General features: G+C 45.1%; 1 protein-coding gene across 1 annotated transcript in view; it reads right to left on the bottom strand.

Moving 5' to 3' along the window:
- fam13a (family with sequence similarity 13 member A) overlaps positions 1 to 24,011 on the bottom strand; it is a 96,285-nt gene that overhangs the window by 48,191 nt on the left and 24,083 nt on the right. The window contains 4 exon segments of the mRNA XM_046327475.1: positions 7,603 to 7,689; positions 12,754 to 12,885; positions 16,498 to 16,699; positions 22,040 to 22,217. Of these exon segments, the coding sequence (XP_046183431.1) occupies positions 7,603 to 7,689; positions 12,754 to 12,885; positions 16,498 to 16,699; positions 22,040 to 22,217 (599 nt within the window).

The following is a 24,011-nucleotide window of genomic DNA, read 5'->3' as shown; positions in this document are numbered from 1 at the left end:
TTCTATCCCAGCGCTTCCAGTCTGACGATAAGGTTCATCCTTGCGCTTATTTTTCTCATCGCCTGTCGCCATCTGAACGCAACTATGATGTGGGTAACCGCGAACTGCTCGCCATCCGCTTAGCCCTAGGCGAATGGCGACAGTGGTTGGAGGGGGCGACCGTTCCTTTTGTCGTTTGGACAGACCATAAGAACCTTGAGTACATCCGTTCTGCCAAACGACTTAATGCTCGTCAAGCTCGTTGGGCGTTATTTTTCGCTCGTTTCGAGTTTGTGATTTCTTACCGTCCGGGTAGCAAGAACACCAAGCCTGATGCCTTATCCCGTCTTTTTAGTTCTTCTGTGGCTTCTACTGATCCCGAGGGGATTCTTCCTTATGGGCGTGTTGTCGGGTTGACAGTCTGGGGAATTGAAAGACAGGTTAAGCAAGCACTCACGCACACTGCGTCGCCGCGCGCTTGTCCTAGTAACCTTCTTTTCGTTCCTGTTTCCACTCGTCTGGCTGTTCTTCAGTGGGCTCACTCTGCCAAGTTAGCTGGTCATCCCGGTGTTCGAGGCACTCTTGCTTCTATTCGCCAGCGCTTTTGGTGGCCGACTCAGGAGCGTGACACGCGCCGTTTCGTGGCTGCTTGTTCGGACTGCGCGCAGACTAAGTCAGGTAACTCTCCTCCTGCCGGTCGTCTCAGACCGCTCCCCATTCCTTCCCGACCATGGTCTCACATCGCCCTAGACTTCATTACCGGTCTGCCTTTGTCTGCGGGGAAGACGGTGATTCTTACGGTTGTCGATAGGTTCTCTAAGGCGGCACATTTCATTCCTCTCGCTAAACTTCCTTCCGCTAAGGAGACGGCACAAATCATCATCGAGAATGTGTTCAGAATTCATGGCCTCCCGTTAGACGCCGTTTCAGACAGAGGTCCGCAATTCACGTCACAGTTTTGGAGGGAGTTCTGTCGTTTGATTGGTGCGTCCGTCAGTCTCTCTTCCGGGTTTCATCCCCAGTCTAACGGTCAAGCAGAGAGGGCCAATCAGACGATTGGTCGCATACTACGCAGCCTTTCCTTCAGAAACCCTGCGTCTTGGGCAGAACAGCTCCCCTGGGCAGAATACGCTCACAACTCGCTTCCTTCGTCTGCTACCGGGTTATCTCCGTTTCAGAGTAGTCTGGGTTACCAGCCTCCTCTGTTCTCATCCCAGCTTGCCGAGTCCAGCGTTCCCTCCGCTCAAGCGTTTGTCCAACGTTGTGAGCGCACCTGGAGGAGGGTGAGGTCTGCACTTTGCCGTTACAGGGCACAGACTGTGAGAGCCGCCAATAAACGTAGGATTAAGAGTCCAAGGTATTGTTGCGGCCAGAGAGTGTGGCTTTCCACTCGCAACCTTCCTCTTACGACAGCTTCTCGTAAGTTGACTCCGCGGTTCATTGGTCCGTTCCGTGTCTCCCAGGTCGTCAATCCTGTCGCTGTGCGACTGCTTCTTCCGCGACATCTTCGTCGCGTCCATCCTGTCTTCCATGTCTCCTGTGTCAAGCCCTTTCTTCGCACCCCCGTTCGTCTTCCCTCCCCCTCCCGTCCTTGTCGAGAGCGCACCTATTTACAAGGTACGTAGGATCATGGACATGCGTTCTCGGGGACGGGGTCACCAATACTTAGTGGATTGGGAGGGTTACGGTCCTGAGGAGAGGAGTTGGGTTCCGTCTCGGGACGTGCTGGACCGTTCACTGATTGATGATTTCCTCCGTTGCCGCCAGGATTCCTCCTCGAGTGCGCCAGGAGGCGCTCGGTGAGTGGGGGGGTACTGTCATGTTTTGTCTTATATTGTCTTGTCATTTTGGGCTCTGTTCTAGGCCCTCTCCTATTCTCGCTATACACCAAGTCACTTGGCTCTGTCATAACCTCACATGGTCTCTCCTATCATTGCTATGCAGACGACACACAATTAATCTTCTCCTTTCCCCCTTCTGATGACCAGGTGGCGAATCGCATCTCTGCATGTCTGGCAGACATATCAGTGTGGATGACGGATCACCACCTCAAGCTGAACTTCGGCAAGACGGAGCTGCTCTTCCTCCCGGGGAAGGACTGCCCGTTCCATGATCTCGCCATCACGGTTGACAACTCCATTGTGTCCTCCTCCCAGAGCGCTAAGAACCTTGGCATGATCCTGGACAACAAACTGTCGTTCTCAACTAACATCAAGGCGGTGGCCCGTTCCTGTAGGTTCATGCTCTACAACATCCGCAGAGTACGACCCTGCCTCACACAGGAAGCGGCGCAGGTCCTAATCCAGGCACTTGTCATCTCCCGTCTGGATTACTGCAACTCGCTGTTGGCTGGGCTCCCTGCCTGTGCCATTAAACCCCTACAACTCATCCAGAACGCCGCAGCCCGTCTAGTGTTCAACCTTCCCAAGTTCTCTCACGTCACCCCGCTCCTCCGCTCTCTCCACTGGCTTCCAGTTGAAGCTCGCATCCGCTACAAGACCATGGTGCTTGCCTACGGAGCTGTGAGGGGAACGGCACCTCAGTACCTCCAGGCTCTGATCAGGCCCTACACCCAAATAAGGGCACTGCGTTCATCCACCTCTGGCCTGCTCGCCTCCCTACCACTGAGGAAGTACAGTTCCCGCTCAGCTCAGTCAAAACTGTTCGCTGCTCTGGCTCCCCAATGGTGGAACAAACTCCCTCACGACGCCAGGACAGCGGAGTCAATCACCACCTTCCGGAGACACCTGAAACCCCACCTCTTTAAGGAATACCTAGGATAGGATAAAGTAATCCTTCTCACCCCCTCCCCCCTTAAAATATTTAGATGCACTATTGTAAAGTGGTTGTTCCACTGGATGTCATAAGGTGAATGCACCAATTTGTAAGTCGCTCTGGATAAGAGCGTCTGCTAAATGACTTAAATGTAATGTAAATGTAATTTTGCTTTTCCCTCTGTTCGTTTTCCCCCTGCTGGTCTTTTTAGGTTCGTTCCCCTTTTTCTCTCTCCCTTCCTCTCTCTCTTCTCTCTATCGTTCCGTTCCTGCTCCCAGCTGTTCCTATTCCCCTAATCAATCATTTAGTCTTCCCACACCTGTTCCCTATCTTTTCCCCTGATTAGAGTCCCTATTTCTCCCCTTGTTTTCCGTTTCTGTCCTGTCGGATCCTTGTATATTGTTCACCGTGCTGTGTGTTTGTATCGCCCTGTCGTGTCGTGTTTCCCTCAGATGCTGCGTGGTGAGCAGGTGTCTGAGTCTGCTACGGTCAAGTGCCTTCCCGAGGCAACCTGCAGTTTATTATCGAGTCTCCAGTCAGTTCTCGTGATTACGAGTGAAATTGTTTTTATGCTTTATTTACCGCTCCGATTTGTCTAGGAGTATTGCTATTTCCTTAAACTGGATTAAAGACTCTGTTTTCGCCAAGTCGCTTTTGGGTCCTCATTCACCTGCATAACAGTATCCAGGCACTCCGCATTGCATCATGCTTAAGAACAGCCCTTAGCCATGTTATATTGGTCATATACCACACCTCCTCGTGTAACTAATGACTTTTTCCAGGGAGTAATAAGCCATTTGCTATTGTTGAAAGAAGTAACGAGTAACAGCGAACATAGTTATTTTTTTGTAATGACCCCAACACTGGTGATGTCAGGAAGTGGCCGATCAGGAGAACTATGGGTAAATAAATGGCATTCTGTCACCAAGAAAGACAAAAGAGGAGGTGACCTCATTTGAAAACAATGGCTTAACATTTACAAGTTGCTGCCAAAAGAAATACCAACAATCTGTGATGTGACGAGGTACACACCGTTCTGGAGTCATTCACAACCACCTGTGAAAACATGCCTTTTAAATCACCAACACTACCTTTAGTTGTAGAGGCAGAAGCAGCGGTGTTGACAGACCAGTTGTCTAACCTCTTTTGTTGGAATGAGACATACCTGTTAATGTGTTGTAGGCCTTGAGAAGAACAACACCCACTCGGCTGAGCCTCTCATCACAACACAATGATCCAAAAACACAAGCTATTGTTTACAGCAGCAAAAACACTCACATAAATACCGGAGAAGGAGGGACATTCAAATTCCAATACCGCTGTTACCATAACAACAGCGTGTTTGCTTATGTTTTGAAATGTAAATATAAATAAGAGCACAAGCAAAATAGACTACAGCAGTTGAATGATAATGTCACCATGGACTTTTTTTTTAGCTGAGAAAGTCCCAGCTAAAATGGGGAAAGTCATTCGCCCTCACAACAGGAGTGTTCCCTGTGTTGGGTAACGTGGTACATACAACGACAGGAGTGTTCCCTGTGTTGGGTAACGTGGTACATACAACGACAGGAGTGTTCCCTGCGTTGGGTAATGTGGTACATACAACGACAGGAGTGTTCCCTGTGTTGGGTAACGTGGTACATACAACAACAGGTGAACAGGGTCAGATATACTACATCATAAACATTTTTAGGGCCCTCTGACCGATGGTGGCAATTACTCATCTCACGTTTCCCAACACTAGACCAGAGCCTCGACAGATAAGACGAATTTACAGCCAGGCTCTACAGAGATAGAAATATATCTAAACTGAGCCTAATTTATGCAAAATGGAAACACTAAGATTCGATTAATCGATTCCATATGTCACAGCCCCTGTCAGTTGCACACAACAGATTTATATAGACATGCCAAACTAGTGTCACACTAAGGCCCCAAATGTGTGTGTGTGTGTGTGTGTGTGTGTGTGTGTGCTTACTGCACAATACATACATCTGAATGACTCTCAGCAGAAGAACCGTACCAATAGCTTTTCAACTATGGTTCCCCCTCCCACCATAAAGTCAAACTCCAGTAGTAAGCCAGCTAGCTAACTTATCTACACGCCATATTGTTAGGTTATATATTTAAACAACACCGTCATCCAAGGCCATCATGGGTAAATATCCCTGATAAGCATGCATTGATTTTATTAGGCTGCAGATTCAATTACAGTTTGCCATAAAGAGCTACAACACTATAACTGATCATTCATAAGAAGGCCATTTATAAAAAGGAACCCCATGGTGAATTACAGGATATGACTGTATTTATGTCGTGGGAAGTCATGTGCTTTATGTGACTGCATCAACATTAAATGAAAGGTAAATTCCCTTCATTTTCCATCAACATGAAACTAAAGGGGAGTTCCCGCCATTTTAAATGCCCTTGAATTCTTATATTTACGGTTATCATTTGAATTACAATTGATATTAACACGTTTGTTTTATCCAGGGCCATATTATTTCAAAGGTCAACTGGCGTTCTAACATTTCCTGGAACGCTATCAAAGCTAACTTCCCTGAAATGGCTCAAAATCTAATGAACAGACAAACAAAACCAACGTGTGTGTCAACAACAATATTACCAAGGAGCAACAACAATGTAGTACGCTACATTAGATCCTGCTAGCGATGCTAAATATGAGCCTAATGCACAGGCTCAGTGATTTTACAGACTCATTAATGCACAGGCTCAGTGATTTAACAGACTCATTAATGCACAGGCTCAGTGATTTTACAGACTCATTAATGCACAGGCTCAGTGATTTTACAGACTCATTAATGCACAGGCTCAGTGATTTTACAGACTCATTAATGCACAGGCTCAGTGATTTTACAGACTCATTAATGCACAGGCTCAGTGATTTTACAGACTCATTAATGCACAGGCTCAGTGATTTTACAGACTCATTCATGCACAGGCTCAGTGATTTTACAGACTCATTCATGCACAGGCTCAGTGATTTTACAGACTCATTCATGCACAGGCTCAGTGATTTTACAGACTCATTCATGCACAGGCTCAGTGATTTAACAGACTCATTCATGCACAGGCTCAGTGATTTAACAGACTCGTTTAACATGACATTTGAGTCATTTAGCAGATGCTCTTATCCAGAGCAACTTACAGTAGTGAGTGCATACATTTATCCTTTTTCATACTGGTCCCCCGTGGGAATCAAACCCACTACCCTGGCGTTGCAAGTGCCATGCTCTACCAACTGAGCAACATGGGTCCTGGGGACTCTGCAGGGATACGACAACAAAAAAGGTCCCTCATCAGCAATAACTTGTCTTATTTGTCATCACACCATGCTACGCCAAACCCATTGTTCGCTCAATCAGCATTTCTCAATCTCTCCTCTGGCTTCTGTCTGGATATTAAAGAATATCCTGTGGGCTAACTCTGCTCATTCTTTTATGGCCTTAGACAAACAATACATTCAGCTAGTGTATGTAGGTCTATGAGTCACAACAATAGAATTTAATTCCATTCTAAGTCCAGGGTTACAACCTTATGAAATATCTAAGAACGGAAGTGGGTTGGTGAAGGCTATTCGGCCGTCTGCATCACAATGCCACAGGGAGGGCAGGAAGGACGTATAGTCTGCATAGCTCCTGTGTGTCATTGTGAATTAGCTTGATTGTTGTTGTGTTGTGGCTCGTCTGGCTTCCTCCCACTGATTTCCCTTATCAAATCAAGTCATGTGAGCGAGTGGCTTGATCAGAGCCATCACTATCAGAAGCCCAAGACAAGGGCCGGCTCCAGGCATAAGCATTCGCTTAGGGGCCCGACCTTTAAAAAAATGAGTCGGGGTCTCAACTTACTGTTGAGAGTTAGAATACACAAGGTGCAAGTTTGACATTTGGTTGTGGATCAGCAGTTTCCCTCTTGTTTTGTCAGTCACTGACAGTCACTCAATCAGCTAACAATTTTTAGATTGTTAAGTTAGTCTAGTCAGTTATCTAAACTTGTAGTAATCATAGCCGAATACCGACCGGGCACGCAGAGTCCCCATTGATTTTTTTAGTCACTCTTACTCACATCACAAGTCATGGCAAAATGATTACAACTGCAGATCACTTGCTTTACAACTGCAACATTTTCTCTACACCCCATGGCAAAATGAGTAGGAAATGTACTTGGAAATGTACTTTAAAATGCACGTTTTTCTTTCCACCGTCAGGAAGGGGCCCACCAAAATGCCTTGCCCACAACTGACCCTTGATGGGTATAATACAAAGCAGGATCAATGAGTTAACTTGCCTAAGTATTCTGAAATAACCAAAAACACATATTTAAGTTGAACTTTCTAAATGCACCAGAAAATCAATTGTTATTTCTGTTTGTTTATCAAAGTCATCAAACTGTGCATGTGCATAACACGCGTACAGATGTGTGTGTGTGTGTGTGTGTGTGTGTGTTGTGTGAGTGTGTGTGTTTAGGGGAGATGCAAATACAGCCACAACATTGACAACATTAGGTAGTTTGTGGCATCAGAGCCCGTATCCACAAAGCCTCTTAGAGTAGGAGTGCTGATCTAGGATCAGTTTAGCCTTTTAGCTTATAATGAATAAGACTATATGGACAGATGGGACTGACCCTTGATCAGCAATCCTACTCTGAACCAGAGCTAACCCACGAAATATCAGATATAACCGATAACACGTCTGTACTGCCATGGTTACGGTGCAATTATAAGGATTGGATGTCTATATTAGGATAGTGCAATCTTAAGGCAATCCAATAACCATTGTTAATGTTTTTCAGAGAGAACAAGTCAATATTTGAATGTATTCACTGTACCTTCTTTTTCCTTGGAGTTATGATTGGATTGTCATTGGATAGTTCTTTTGATGACTTCGTGTCATCTGGTGGACTGCTGGATGCAGCCTGGAAACAGAGGAATGACAAAGTACATATCATAGAATTCATTAAACATGATGTATTTTTCTGTCAATAACCTACGATCATTTATGCATCAAGTCACATCCCAGCGCATGTGACTGACGGGGCATTTTCATACATGGGCTACTAACAATATAACTATGGGTTGGGATTAGCCCAATCAAATGCAATGGGACTTTGTGAATATAGGATGATTGCTGCAATAAACAGCTATGAGTGATCACTGTGTATCAGTCATTTCAACACATTGGTTACCATATCAAATCAAATTTGATTTGTCTCATACACATGGTTAGCAGATGTTAATGCGAGTGTAGCGAAATGCTTGTGCTTCTAGTTCCAACAATGCAGTAATAACCAACAAGTAATCAAACTAACAATTCCAAAACTACTGTCTTATACACAGTGTAAGGGGATAAAGAATATGTACATAAGGATATATGAATGAGTGATGGTACAGAGCAGCATAGGCAAGATACAGTAGATGGTATCGAGTACAGTATATACATATGAGATGAGTATGTAAACAAAGTGGCATAGTTAAAGTGGCTAGTGATAATAGTTCTGCCTTACTATTATTTGACCATGCTGGTCATTTATGAACATTTGAACATCTTGGCCCGTTTCTGTTATAATCTCCACCCAGCACAGCCAGAAGAGGACTGGCCACCCCACATATGCTCTCTCTAATTCTCTCTTTCTTTCTCTCTCTCGGAGGACCTGAGCCCAAGGACCGTGCCCCAGGACGACCTGACATGATGACTCCTTGCTGTCCCCAGTCCACCTGACTGTGCTGCTGCTCCAGTTTCAACTGTTCTGCCTTGTCATTATTCGACCATGCTGGTCATTTATGAACATTTGAACATCTTGGCCATGTTCTGTTATAATCTCCATCCGGCACAGCCAGAATAGGACTGGCCACCCCACATAGCCTAGTTCCTCTCTAGGTTTCTTCCTAGGTTTTGGCCTTTCTAGGGAGTTTTTCCTAGCCACCGTGCTTCTACACCTGCATTGCTTGCTGTTTGGGGTTTTAGGCTGGGTTTCTGTACAGCACTTTGAGATATCAGCTGATGTACGAAGGGCTATATATAAAATTTGATTTGATTTGATTTAGTGATACATGTATTACATAAGGATGCAGTCGATGATATAGAGTACAGTATACACGTATGCATATGAGATGAATAATGTAGGGTAAGTAACATTATATAAGGTAGCATTGTTTAAAGTGGCTAGTGATATATTTACATCATTTCCCATCAATTCCCATTATTAAAGTGGGTGGAGTTTAGTCAGTGTCAGTGTCAGTGTGTTGGCAGCAGCCACTCAATGTTAGTGGTGGCTGTTTAACAGTCTGATGGCCTTGAGATAGAAGCTGTTTTTCAGTCTCTCTGTCCCAGCTTTGATGCACCTGTACTGACCTGGCCTTCTGGATGATAGCGGGGTGAACAGGCAGTGGCTCGGGTGGTTGATGTCCTTGATGATCTTTATGGCCTTCCTGTAACATCGGGTGGTGTAGGTGTCCTGGAGGGCAGGTAGTTTGCCCCCGGTAATGCGTTGTGCAGACCTCACTACCCTCTGGAGAGCCTTACGGTTGAGGGCGGAGCAGTTGCCGTACCAGGCGGTGATACGGCCCGCCAGGATGCTCTCGATTGTGCATCTGTAGAAGTTTGTGAGTGCTTTTGGTGATAAGCCAAATTTCTTCAGCCTCCTGAGGTTGAAGAGGCGCTGCTGCACCTTCTTCACGATGCTGTCTGTGTGAGCGGACCAATTCAGTTGGTCTGTGATGTGTATGCCACTGTTGTGTCGTCCGCAAACTTGATGATTGAGTTGGAGGCGTGCGTGGCCACGCAGTCATGGGTCAACAGGGAGTACAGGAGAGGGCTCAGAACGCACCCTTGTGGGGCCCCAGTGTTGAGGATCAGCGGGGAGGAGATGTTATTGCCTACCCTCACCATCTGGGGGCGGCCCGTCAGGAAGTCCAGTACCCAGTTGCACAGGGCGGGGTCGAGACCCAGGGTCTCGAGCTTGATGACGAGCTTGATGACGAGCTTGGAGGGTACTATGGTGTTGAATGCCGAGCTGTAGTCGATGAACAGCATTCTCACATAGGTATTCCTCTTGTCCAGATGGGTTAGGGCAGTGTGCAGTGTGGTTGAGATTGCATCGTCTGTGGACCTATTTGGGCGGTAAGCAAATTGGAGTGGGTCCAGGGTGTCAGGTAGGGTGGAGGTGATATGGTCCTTGACTAGTCTCTCAAAGCACTTCGTGATGACGGAAGTGAGTGCTACGGGGCGGTAGTCGTTTAGCTCAGTTACCTTAGCTTTCTTGGGAACAGGAACAATGATGGCCCTCTTGAAGCATGTGGGAACAGCAGACTGGTATAGGGATTGATTGAATATGTCCGTAAACACACCGGCCAGCTGGTCTGCGCATGCTCTGAGGGCGCGGCTAGGGATGCCGTCTGGGCCTGCAGCTTTGCGAGGGTTAACACGTTTAAATGTCTTACTCACCTCGGCTGCAGTGAAGGAGAGACCGCATGTTTTCGTTGCAGGCCGTGTCAGTGGCACTGTATTGTCCTCAAAGCGGGCAAAAAAGTTATTTAGTCTGCCTGGGAGCAAGACATCCTGGTCCGTGACTGGGCTGGATTTCTTCTTGTAGTCCGTGATTGACTGTAGACCCTGCCAGATGCCTCTTGTGTCTGAGCCGTTGAATTGAGATTCTACTTTGTCTCTGTACTGACGATTAGCTTGTTTGCTGCACTGTTTGTATTCGGTCATGTTACCAGACACCTTGCCCTGATTAAAAGCAGTGGTTCGCGCTTTCAGTTTCACACGAATGCTGCCATCAATCCACGGTTTCTGGTTAGGGAATGTTTTAATTGTTGCTATGGGAACGACATCTTCAACGCACGTTCTAATGAACTCACACACCGAATCAGCGTATTCGTCAATATTGTTATCTGACGCAATACGAAACATATCCCAGTCCACGTGATAGAAGCAGTCTTGTAGTGTGGAGTCAGCTTGGTCGGACCAGCGTTGGACAGACCTCAGCGTGGATGCTCTTGTTTTAGTTTCTGTCTGTAGGCAGGGATCAACAAAATGGAATCGTGGTCAGCTTTTCCGAAAGGGGGGCGGGGCAGGGCCTTATATGTGTCGCGGAAGTTAGAGTAACAATGATCCAAGGTTTTTCCACCCCTGGTTGCGCAATCGATATGCTGATAAAATTTAGGGAGTCTTGTTTTCAGATTAGCCTTGTTAAAATCCCCAGCTACAATGAATGCAGCCTCCGGATAAATGGTTTCCAGTTTGCAAAGAGTTAAATAAAGTTCGTTCAGAGCCATCGATGTGTCTGCTTGGGGGGGGATATATACGGCTGTGATTATAATCGAAGAGATAATGCGGTCTACATTTGATTGTGAGGAATTCTAAATCAAGTGAACAGAAGGATTTGAGTTCCTGTATGTTTCTTTCATCACACCATGTCTCGTTAGCCATAAGGCATACGCCCCCGCCCCTCTTCTTACCAGAAAGATGTTTGTTTCTGTCGGCGCGATGTGTGGAGAAACCCGTTGGCTGCACCGCCTCGGATAGAGTCTCTCCAGTGAGCCATGTTTCCGTGAAGCAAAGAACGTTACAGTCTCTGATGTCCCTCTGGAATGCTACCCTTGCTTGGATTTCATCAACCTTGTTGTCAAGAGACTGGACATTGGCAAGAAGAATGCTAGGGAGTGGTGCACGGTGTGCCCGTCTCCGGAGTCTGACCAGAAGACCGCCGCGTTTCCCTCTTTTTCGGAGTCGTTTTTTTGGGGTCGCTGCATGGGATCCATTCCGTTGTCCTGGTTGAAAGGCAGAACACAGGATCCGCGTCGCGAAAAACATATTCTTGGTCGTACTGATGGTGAGTTGACGCTGATCTTATATTCAGTAGTTCTTCTCGACTGTATGTAATGAAACCTAAGATGACCTGGGGTACTAATGTAAGAAATAACACGTAAAAAAAAAACTGCATAGTTTCCTAGGAACGCGAAGCGAGGCGGCCATCTCTGTCGGCGCCAGAAGTATCCTCAGTATCCTCACGCGTTGACCTTGGAGTAGCATGTATCACAGCTGATATCACTATGAAAATATGATGCAGGGACTTGCACATGCATGTATAGGTGTGACAAAATCTGTTTATTTTCAAAACCATGTCTAATTGACTACGTCATGTGACCACATTGTTGGTATTCAAAGTACCATGTTGGGGATTTCTTAGTTAAAAGTACACTTTAAGGGGAATTCTACACTGTTGGGGAATTCTAAGAGTCGTAGTTCACGCAGGTTAACACCGAGAATCCTACATGTGTACATTGGGAGACAGCCTGCATTCTCATCCTGACACAAACACATACCTAAACCAGTGGAGGCTGCTGAGGGGAGGACGGCTCATAATAATGACTGGAATGGAGCCAACGGAATGGCATCAAACCATTCCGCTTATTTCGCTCCAGGTAATGGCTCCAGCCATCACCACCAGCCCGTCCTCCCCAATTAAGGTGCCACCAACCTCCTGTGACCTAAACATTGTGTTCCATGGCAGACACACACACACAAACTAAAACAAGTATGCACTAGGCAGGCAGCACGTACCCCTCGTACAGATACCTAAGCATTGTGTTCCATGGCAGGTGCACACACACAAACTAAAACAAGTATGCACTAGGCAGGCAGCACGTACTCCTCATACAGATACCTAAACATTGTGTTCCATGGCAGGTGCACACACACAAACTAAAACAAGTATGCACTAGGCAGGCAGCACGTACTCCTCGTACAGATACCTAAGCATTGTGTTCCATGGCAGGTGCACACACACAAACTAAAACAAGTATGCACTAGGCAGGCAGCACGTACTCCTCATACAGATACCTAAACATTGTGTTCCATGGCAGGTGCACACACACAAACTAAAACAAGTATGCACTAGGCAGGCAGCACGTACTCCTCGTACAGATACCTAAGCATTGTGTTCCATGGCAGGGACACACAAAACACACACACACACCTTTTTCTTTCTGGGAACTGGAATAGGTGTCTTTTTTGGTGTCTTTTGAGTGTACGTGGGAGTGACTGGTGTGGTTCCGAGTGTTTTCGGTGACTCAGTATCTGTCCTATTCACCGGGGTCTCCTTGGCCTCCTGGGAAAAAGACAACAAAACGTTCCACACACAATCCACCTAATGACCACTATAGAGGGGCAGGTCCAGAGGAGCAGCATGAGTTACTGTAGACTTTTATTCCTTTTGTTATTGAAGGTACACCATTGCCTCATCTAATGGTGTGAAATATCATGCCAGCTATACATTCCAGAACAGATTTTAGAATAACATCTCTGTTGGGGTCAAGGGTAGGAATTGGAGAGTGAAAATCATATGACAATGTAAAAATGTCTGACTTAAATTCCCAATGATTTTGCAGTGGTGAGTTCCCAGAGTGATTCTCACAGCAGTGTGTGTTCTACCTCCCTCACAACAGTGTGTTCTACCTCCCTCACAACAGTGTGTTCTACCTCCCTCACAACAGTGTGTTCTACCTCCCTCACAACAGTGTGTTCTACCTCCCTCACAACAGTGTGTTCTACCTCCCTCACAACAGTGTCCAGAACAAGTGAGACAGGTAAATTGTGCTGTGCTGTCTGACCAACCCCTAACCCAAACTGCTCCACTCAAACACCCCCATGGTCAACTCACACCCCCCTCTTTCTTACAGTAAGAGGACAGGAGCACCTGTATCCATGGCTATGTGCGGAGAAAAGCAATGAGGGGCATGTGGGAGGTCAATGGTCAAAAAGCAGCCTCAGGAGGTGTAGCCCTGCGTGTAAGATCCGAGATCCCAATAGGAGCTAGTCAGGCGGAGGGATATCCCATAAGTCAGCAGCCAACTGGGGTCTCGGGTGTTGTAAGGCCCCTAAGGCCCCTGGCTGCTACAGACATTTACAGCACTGGACAGAACTAGAGATATCTTCACGTGAGGTCACCACACGCAACATGCAAAGATAAATGCACTCAGCACTTCCTTTGAGGGCTGACTGACCAAATTACCACTTTGTCCTTTATGTAGAAAGTGATTGAGAATCTAAAAATGGAACTCATGATAAAGTGCTATTTCATGGAATTTAGTTATGTTTGACACATACTCTTAAAATAAAGCATTTATGAAGTCATGTACAGTATGTCTGGGGTAACAGTGTTAGTCGAGTAACCAGACCCTTGTACAGTACCAGTCAAAAGTTTGGACACCTACTCATTGAAGGGTTTTTCTTTATTTTTACTATTTTCTACATTGTAGAATAATAGTGAAGACATCACAACTATTAAATAACACACATGGAATCGCATAGTAACAAAAAAGTGTTAAACAAATACACATATATTATATTTGAGAATCTTCAAAGTAGCCACCCTTTGCCTTGATAACAGCGTTGCATTCTCTCAACCAGCTTCATAAGGTAGTCACCTGGAATGCATTTCAGGTGACATGGGTTGTGTAAAAGTTATTTTGTGGAATTTCTTTCTTTTTTGTGTGTGTTTTTTACCCATTTTTTTCTCCCCAATTTCGTGGTATCCAATTGTTTTTAGTAGCTATTATCTTGTCTCATCTCTACAACTCCCGTACGGGAGTCATGCGTCCGCCCATAGACAACCCAACCAAGCTGCACTGCTTAACACAGCACGCATCCAACCCGGAAGCCAATGTGTCAGAGGAAACACTGCACCTGGCAACCTTGGTTAGCGCGCACTGCGCCCGGCCCGCCACAGGAGTCGGTGGTGCATGATGAGACAAGGATATCCCTACCGGCCAAGCCCTCCCTAACCCGGACGACGCTAGGCCAATTGTGCATCGCCCCGGTCGCGACAGAGCCTGGGAGCGAACCCAGAGTCTCTGGTGGCACAGCTGCCGCTGCACTTGAGCGCCCTTAACCACTGCGCCACCCGGGAGAGAATTTATTTCCTTCTTAATGCGTTTGAGCCAGTCAGTTGTGTTGTGACAAGTTAGGGGTGGTGTACAGAAGATAGCCCTAATTGGTAAAAGACCAAGTCCATATTATGGCAAGAACAGCTCAAATAAGCAAAGAGAAACAAGTGGCGCAGTGGTCATCATTACTTTAAGACATGAAGGTCAGTCAATCAGGAACATTTCTAGAATTTGAAAGTTTCTTCAAGTGCAGTCGCAAAAACCATCAACCGCTATGATGAAACTGGCTCTCATGAGGACCGCCACAGGAAAGGAAGACCGAGTTACCTCTGCTGCAGAGGAACAGTTCATTAAAGTTAACAGCACCTCAGATTGCAGCCCAAATAAATGCTTCAAAGTTCAAGTAACAGACACATCTCAACATCAACTGTTCAGCGGAGTCTGCGTTAATCAGGCCTTCATGGTCAAATTGCTGCAAAGAAACCACTACTAAAGGACACCAATAAGAAAAAGAGACTTGCTTGGGCCAAGAAACACGAGCAAGGGACATTAGAGCAAGAGACATTAGACCGCTGGAAATCTGTCCTTTGGTATGAGTCCAAATTGGAGATTTTTGGTTCCAACCTCCTTGATTTGGTGAGACACAGAGTAGGTGAACGGTTGGTCTCCACATGTGTGGTTCCCACCGTGAAGAATGGAGGAGGTGTGATGGTGTGGGGGTGCTCTGCTGGTGACACTGTCTGTGATTTATTTAGAATTCAAGGCACACTTAACCAGCACGGCTACCACAGCATTCTGCAGTGATACGCCATCACATCTGGTTTGACCTGGCCTCCACAATCAACCGACCTCAACCCAATTGAGATGGTTTGGGATGAGTTGGACTGCAGAGTGAAGGAAATCAAATGCTCAGCTACGCGAAGCCAAAAAGTGCTCAACATATGTGGGAACTCCTTCAAGACTGTTGGAAAAGCATTCCAGATGAAACTGGTTGAGAGAATGCCAAGAGTGTGCAAAGCTGTCATCAAGGCAAAGGATGGCTACTTTGAAGAATCTAAAATATATTTTGATTTGTTTAACACTTTCTTTGGTTACTTCGTGATTCATGTGTTATTTCATAGTTTTCATGTCTTCACTATTATTCTACAATGTAGAAAATAGTAAAAATAAAGAAAAACCCTTGAATGAGTAGGTGTGTCCAAACCTTTGACTGGTACTGTAGTTAAAACAGCATTAGGGGTATACTGTAACAGGTCAAACTCGCCAGCGACCTTTTCTACACTGACCAATATTGGCCCTTTCTGACACTAAGGGCACATGCCCAAGTCAGGATGACAATTGGGAAATAATTATATTTTTAAATCCTTAAAGTTTTGTGAAAATTCAACCAAAAATAATGGATTCTTAAAGCAGGTAAATAAATATATTTTACAGCTTGATGCATCTTCTTGTGCCTGTATGTGTATTCCCATTATATATGATTTTCTTCTCCTCAACTCTCTCTTCTCCTCAAGCGCTTGAGACACATCAAAGGGTAGTCTAGACCCATTAAATATGGACCGATAGCAAGAACAGGACATCAAAACAAAGATGTTCCCTTGGAAGAGTCGTGACTGAGATTGCGTCAAGCCAAATCAATTCAAAGATGGGTATAACATCACTCGCAGGCAAACAAAATGTACCCCCCAAAATAAATTCAGAAATGGCACCCTATGCCCTACATAGTACACTACTTTTGATCAGAGCCCACATAGGGAATAGACAGGGAAGACCAAACCAGCCCAGATCAGTATGAACATTTGTATAAAACACATGTAAAATTACCAGTAACTCACTTTAACAATGATGATGTTAGAGGGTAGAGATTCCTGTATGTATTCTCCTTTGTCTCCATCTCTATCGAAGACACAGTGCTCTTCTTTATGGTCGTCATCTTGGTGGTTGTTGTTGAATATGCTGCTGTAGTTCTGGATCAGCTTTGCCATGATCTTATTACAGATGTTCTGCTCCTGGATCCCATCGAACCCAGAGGACACACTGGAGACAGAGAAGATTAGAGATGGCATATGATGATACAAATTGCCACTATCATAAGTACAATATTGTAGCAACATTGACAAAAGGATTGGAACTCTTGGGGTGGTAGTTTATCCAGAGACAGAAGAGGAAGCAAGACGCCCCACTCACTGTTTTTTTCTGGTTCAATGAAAGTCAATGAACTAAGTAGACTAGACCCAGATATTATTGCATTGGTTTCTAGGGGAGAGACGCCCAGTTAAGTAGACCGGAACTGACCGTTATTTTCCAATGGTAAACGACCTGAATACATTTTCTTCATTTATCCACCATCTTTAGTTTAGCTACAGTGCCTTGCAAAAGTATTCATCCCCTTTGGCGTTTTTCCTATTTTGTTGCATTACAATCTGTAATTTAAATAGATTTTTATTTGGGATTTCATGTAATGGACATACACAAAATAGTTCAAATTCACGAAGAGAAATTTAAAAAATAACTTGTTTCAAAAAAATTACAAAAAATGTAAAACAGAAAAGTGGTGCCTGCATATGTATTCACTGACTTTGCTATGAAGCCCCTAAATAAGATCTGGTGCAACCAATTACCTCCAGAAGTCACATAATTAATGAAATAAAGTCCACCTGTGTGCAATCTAAGTGTCACATGATCTCAGTATATATACACACACACACGCCTGTTCGGAAAGGCCCCAGAGTCTTTCAGACCAAGGGGCTCTCCAAACAGGTCAGGGACAAAGTTGTGGAGAAGTACAGATCAGGGTTGTGTTGTACAAAAATATCAGAAACTTTGAACATCCCACAGAGCACCATTACATCCAATATAAAAAAAGGAAAGAATATGACACCACAACAAACCTACCAAGAAAGGGCCGTCCACCTAAACTCAAGGACCAGGCAAGCAGGGTATTAATCAGAGAGGCAACAACGAGACCAAAGATAACCCTGAAGGAGCTGCAAAGCTCCACAGCGGAGATTGGAGTATCTGTCCATAGGACCACTTTAAGCCGTACACTCCACAGAGGAGATTGGAGTATCTGTCCATAGGACCACTTTAAGCCGTACACTCCACAGAGGAGATTGGAGTATCTGTCCATAGGACCACTTTAAGCCGTACACTCCACAGAGCTGGGCTTTACGGAAGAGTGGCCAGAAAATAAGTCATTGCTTTAAGAAAAAATAAGCAAACATGTTTGGTGTTCGCAAAAAAGCACGTGGGTGACTCCCCAAACATATGGAAGATGGGACTCTATTTTAATTCCAGGTTGTAAGGCAACAAAATAAAAAAATGCCAAGGGGAGTGAATACTTTCACAAGCCACTGTAGGTGTTTGACTGACAGACAGGGTCACAGGGTACTTATCATTCAAGCCCCACCCCCTATTTGCTGCAATACAACAACTTCCCTGCCATGACAAAGGGCATCAAAAGCTACAATACATCATTTCTGCAGGTGCCGTTTGACACAAAACAAGGTCAACAAGGACAACATGGTTCAAGGAAAACACAAGCACCACAACAGCTTTCACATCATAGCACAATAACACAACAGTCCATCGACAAAGTGCTTATCTACAGCCCTTATCTACAGCTCTTACGGCGGATAACATGATGCCACATCATTAAATAGAAGACAGTAATATTATAGTGGATCTCGATGAGTAGGGCACAGGAGGTTGGTGCCACCTTAATTGGGGAGGAAGTGTTCGTGGTAATCGGAATCGGGCGGAATGGTTTCGCATCAAATATATGGAAACCACGTTTTACTCCGTACCATTAATTCCATTCCAGCCATTAAAATGAGCCCGTCCTGCTATAGCTCCTCCCACCAGCCTGCTCTGGAGTAGGGCACATTCCAGTACCATGTCAGGCCAAGTCAGGACAATCCAGTAGCACTTGATACCAGATCATGTCACTGAGTTCTTCCTGAACAGCTGTTTGACATGCCTATATGGCCTGGGCTCTGGGCCTAATTATACCCCTCTCTGATTGGTTGATGGAGGGAACAAACTGAGGACATGGTGTACTGTCTAAGGCCCCAGCTGAGGTATGTCACTTCCACAGGAGGCTGGTGGGAGGAGCTATAGGAGGACTGGTTCATTGTAATACCTGGAATATAATCAATGGAATAGAATCAAACACATCAAAAATATGTAAACCTCCGTTTCATTTATTCCATTCCAGCCATTACAACGAGCCCGTCATCCTATAGCTCCTCCCACCAGCCTCCTCTGGTCACTTCCTGGTCCTGTTACTGTACCATAGAGTTTGATAGAGGGCACAGTTGCCACAAAACCTATTTTAGTGGACAGCACCATTGTGGACATAATAATGGCAAAGATAGAGTTGGAAAGAGGGCACGCACCCTATGTCCTGTACAGACCCTCCAGTGATAGTGAGAGGAGGTGCCATCAGAGACGGATTCCCTGGCACAGACACCAGGGGTTATTATAAGATATGGTTGCCAATCAGGTGGGCAAGAAAGCGGGCAGGGGTGGAACATAGTGCCCTCGATCACGGTGCAAGCCAAATGGGATGGGACTGTGAGAACAGGAGACAGAACACTTTGGTCTGTGTGTCTTCAGACACCGTTTATAAGCAATGCAGGCAGGAAGGCATGGGCCAAGGACATGGATGACTGGGAACGCCCACTAATAACGATGCACGACAGATTGGACAGAGAGGGCAGTAGAGTCTTTAAGGTGTGTGATACGTATCAGACCACTTAAAGTCTTACCACCGACTCACGGAAATTGGATTGATCCAACAATATTGTTACTGTTGACTTTTTTTGTTTAACTTCTGTGTTAGAAAGTCTGACTTCAAATAATATTCACCAAGCATCTCTGAAACCCTGTCAGTGGAATTTACAGGCAGGGATGAGTTTCCTTTTAGTTCCTCTCAAGTAGTGCCAGTTCCACTCAAAGGGATGCCGGTAGAAGTGGAAGAGAATGTGAACTGTAAAGGAGAAATGTATGAGCCTTCTCTGAGTGCACGTGGTGAGGTTTCTATCACCACAACATTAATGGCATGTTATGCCTACAGCCCTCCATGTTGGTTAGAGATGGAGTGTATGTGTGTGTGTGGACGTGTTTAACTATTCTTGTGGGGACCAGAAGACATTTTGTTGGTCCAAACAAGGTCAAATGCAATTTTTAGGGGGTTTAGGGTTAAGGTTAGAATTTGTGTTAGGGTTCGAATTAGTTTCAGGGTTAGGAGCTAGGGTTAGGTTAAGGGTACGGTTTAGGGAAAATTGGATTATGAATGGGACTGAATAATGTGTCCCCACAAGGTTAGTTGTACAAGAATGTGTGTGTGAGCTCACACGCATAGGCTTGTGTGAGATAGACAGAGAAGGTGGAGGAGGAGGGAGATAGAGAGATGATTGAGAGACAGAGGATGAGCCAGGAAAGTGTGCAACAGCATGTGCCTAAGCTCTCTCCCTTTCTCCCACCTACTCTTTCACATGGCAACACAGGTTTAGAATAGGACAATGTTGATGGAAACACAAAACATCAATCAATCAACCTGATTCCAACTATTTAGGCAAGTCAGCCAAGAAGTCCCGGTACATAGAGATAGCTACTGTATGTGTGTGTGTTATTCAAAGACTGTTATAGACAGGCAGGCAGGCCATAAGAGCCTGATCTCTACACACACACACACACACACACACACACACACACACACACACACACACACACACACACACACACACACACACACACACACACACACACACACACACACACACACACACACACACACACACACACACACACACACACACACACACACACACACACACACACACACACCTCTCAGGCGGGATAACGATATGTTCCAAGAATAAACATCCAAACAGGTTTTAATACGCTTGTTAAGGAACGTTCTACCCTTTAAAACAGCAGGTGGTAAATAGCAAGGGATCAAACAATGTTGTTGGATTGGAGACGTGAGGAAGTCAGGACAACTCATTGGAGGTTGCTGGAGTTCTCAGGACCCGTTCTGTTATATCTTCTTATTTTATACAGGCGTGTTTTGTCTTATAGAACAATTATTATATGAAACAATTTAACATGAATCAATCATGAATCAAACTATGAACTGACTATTTACACCTTAGAGACTATTTGCACAGACTCTCCACACAGCCAACCCTTACACACAAGCACAACACTGCTGTTCTATAATATACTATTTAGTCAACTGCGCAACCAGCACATTATCCACTTTATATGGTAAATACAGTCATACTTGACATAGCAGGATATGACTATGTGGACCCCAGGAAGAGTAGCTGCTGATTGGCAGGAACTAATGGGGATCCAAATAAAATACAAAACGACTATTCTATAAAAAAATTATTATTGATTATAAACTGGGTGGTTCGAGCCCTGAATGCTGATTGGCTGACAGCCGTGGTATATTTAAGCAATAAGGCTAAGGGTTGTACTTAGGCACGACGTATTGCGGAGTGCCCGGACACAGCCCTTAGCCGTGGTATATCGGCCATATAGCACAAAATATTGAGGTGCCTTATTGCTATTATAAACTGGTTACCAGCGTAATTAGAGCAGTAAATATATGATCTGATATACCACGGCTGTCAGCCAATCAGCATTCAGGGCTCAAACCACCCAGTTTATAACAGACCGTACCCACCACGGGTATGACGAAACATTTATTTTTACTGCTCTAATTACGTTGGTAACTAAGGGCTGTATCCAGGCACTCTGCATTGCATCGCGCTTAAGAACAGTGGTTATCCGTGGTATATTGGCCATATACCACACCCCCTCGGGCCTTATTGCTTAATTATAGTACTGAAATGTTGAGGTAGCTAGCACACGACCATTTCACTGCACCTTTTATACCTACTGTACAAACTGTGTATGTGACAAATAACATTTGATTTGATTTTGAACCGTTTATGTGTATCTTTTTAAAACGATATAGCACTAACGCTCTGTCAAACCATTTTCCTCCATAACATCATGCATGACTCGTAAAACATTTACCATAAACTGGCTTTAACAAGGCCTTAGACATAATGACAGTCACCTGCCATTTAGACCCACCCATCTGTCTTATTAAACCCAGGCCCAACTAACACCCATCCCCAAATCCCATGAACATGTAATAAAACACACTGGAAGACATTGGACCAACATGGCAACCTAAGTGTGTTATGCCACTAACTCACTGACCCACTAACACCAATCCCAGAGACGGGCTGAAAAACTTACTGGAAGACATTGGACCAACATGGCAACCTAAGTGTGTTATGCCACTAACTCACTGACCCACTAACACCAATCCCAGAGACGGGCTGAAAAACTTACTGAAAGACATTGGGGCCGAAGACAGTTGCCAGATTGAGAGCAGTCATAAGGTTCTCCCTGTGGCGCTGGTCCACCTGGGTGAGGAAGAGACAGAGGTACTGTAGGAGGCTGTAGTGGACATCTGGCAACTGGTGGAGTAAGACCCTCAGGTCTGAGCAGAAACCCTCCTCACTGGACTCTGGAGGGAAATACACAGGAAGAGCCATTTAAAAACTAGTTCACTCTGGGGAAAATAAAGCTGTTCTGTTCAATTCATGGCGGCAGGTAATTTAGCATTGTAACCGAAAGGTCGCTGGTTTGAATCGCAGAGCCAAGTAGGAGGAAAATCTGCTAATGTGCCATTGAACAAGGCACTTAACCCCAATTGCCCCTGTTAATTGCTCTGGATAAGAGCGACTGCTGACTCAGGTAATTGTATTCTATTCTAGACATTATAGGAGATGGGAGAGACTGTGTTGTGCTTTGGTTGAACAGCTGCACACCTAGAAGGAAACCACAAACATGTAGAAACAACATTTTCAACAATTAAAAGATTGGAAGGCATTTTGAGAATACTGGACTTTGAAGCGATGGCTCCACTTTGTTGATGAGAAGGAGAAAATACGATTATTAACCCAGATACCAATGTTTTTTAATAATACCTTAGCTCACATGACCTACTTTATAATCTGTAAATAATAATTAGTCTACTGACAAAACAAGTACACACACAATCTTTGGTTTTGGGTTCTGAGAGTCGTGGCCTTTCGGCTTAAGGTCAAGTGTGTCCAATTGAAAATAAGCCTACTAACACCCTAGACATTGATATTTTGAAAGAGAATGACGCACACACCTGCTCTAAATGTATAATCTATGACCACGATGCTGGTAATACCTTAGCATCAATACCTTAGCCGAGTGGAGCAGCGGACTAAGGCACTGCATCTCAGTGCTAGAGGCGTCACTACAGACCCTGGTTCGAATACAGGATGTATCACAAACGGCCGTGATTGGAGTCCCATAGGGTGGCGCACAATTGGCCCAGCACCGCCCGGGCTAGGGTTTGGCCGGGGTAGGCTGTCATTGTAAATAAGAATTTGTTCTTAACTGACTTGCCTAGTTAAATAAAGGTAAAATAAAACATTCAAATTAAAAAGGCAGTGAAAACATAATGATGCCAGTCAGGATTCATATTGGGGTCAGGGGTGGATACAGGGACATACCTACTGGTCTTGAATAAGGCGTGCGCATGTGTGTGTGTGTACACAGCAGGAGGGAATCAGGAGCTCTGAGAGCACTCACAGCTGTTGCATGTCTGGTGAGGTGAAGTTCAGAGTGTGTGTGTGTGTACGCTCCCTTGTGTGCATGTGAGTGTGTGTGTGTGTGGGGAGAGGTGAAGTGGGATCAGATGGAGACGTCAGCCCTTCACTAATGCCAAGACCACCCAGACACAGGCTTGTTCCTGGGTATTATATGACCATAGAGTTACTCGGGTTGATCCACTGTCATTTTCTACCACACAACAAAATAGACTGACCCTAATCTCAGACTAGTGACCGCTATCACTAACATGTCTCTATTGGTGTCTATGATAGTGACCACTTCGCATATTTCCCTTCATTTCTCCAAGGTAAGACATATCATCAGTAACCAGATAAACAATATCAAAGAATTTCAGCCTGACAAAGAGAGGAAGCTTGAGATTGAGGCTAAATAGTGAATATTGACCAACCATAAACTGAATATTCACAATAAAATTCATCACAATCCAGAATATTGTAATTGCTTTATCGTTGCCATGGCAGTCATGTAGCAGAAAAGTCCCTCACGTGGCAAACCTGTCACATGCGGTCGCGTCGAACATTGCAATCTGCTAATGGGTGACATTACCTGCCAGGGCAGTAAAATGTCAGCCAACCCACACTGGGTTTTTAGATGGGTTTCCTGGCACCCATGATGCATCATCTGTGACCTTTCCAACAACACACATGAC

The sequence above is a fragment of the Oncorhynchus gorbuscha genome, linkage group LG24 (assembly GCF_021184085.1).
Source record: "Oncorhynchus gorbuscha isolate QuinsamMale2020 ecotype Even-year linkage group LG24, OgorEven_v1.0, whole genome shotgun sequence".
Lineage (NCBI taxonomy): Eukaryota > Metazoa > Chordata > Actinopteri > Salmoniformes > Salmonidae > Oncorhynchus > Oncorhynchus gorbuscha.
This window is presented reverse-complemented; position numbering and strand designations above follow the sequence as displayed.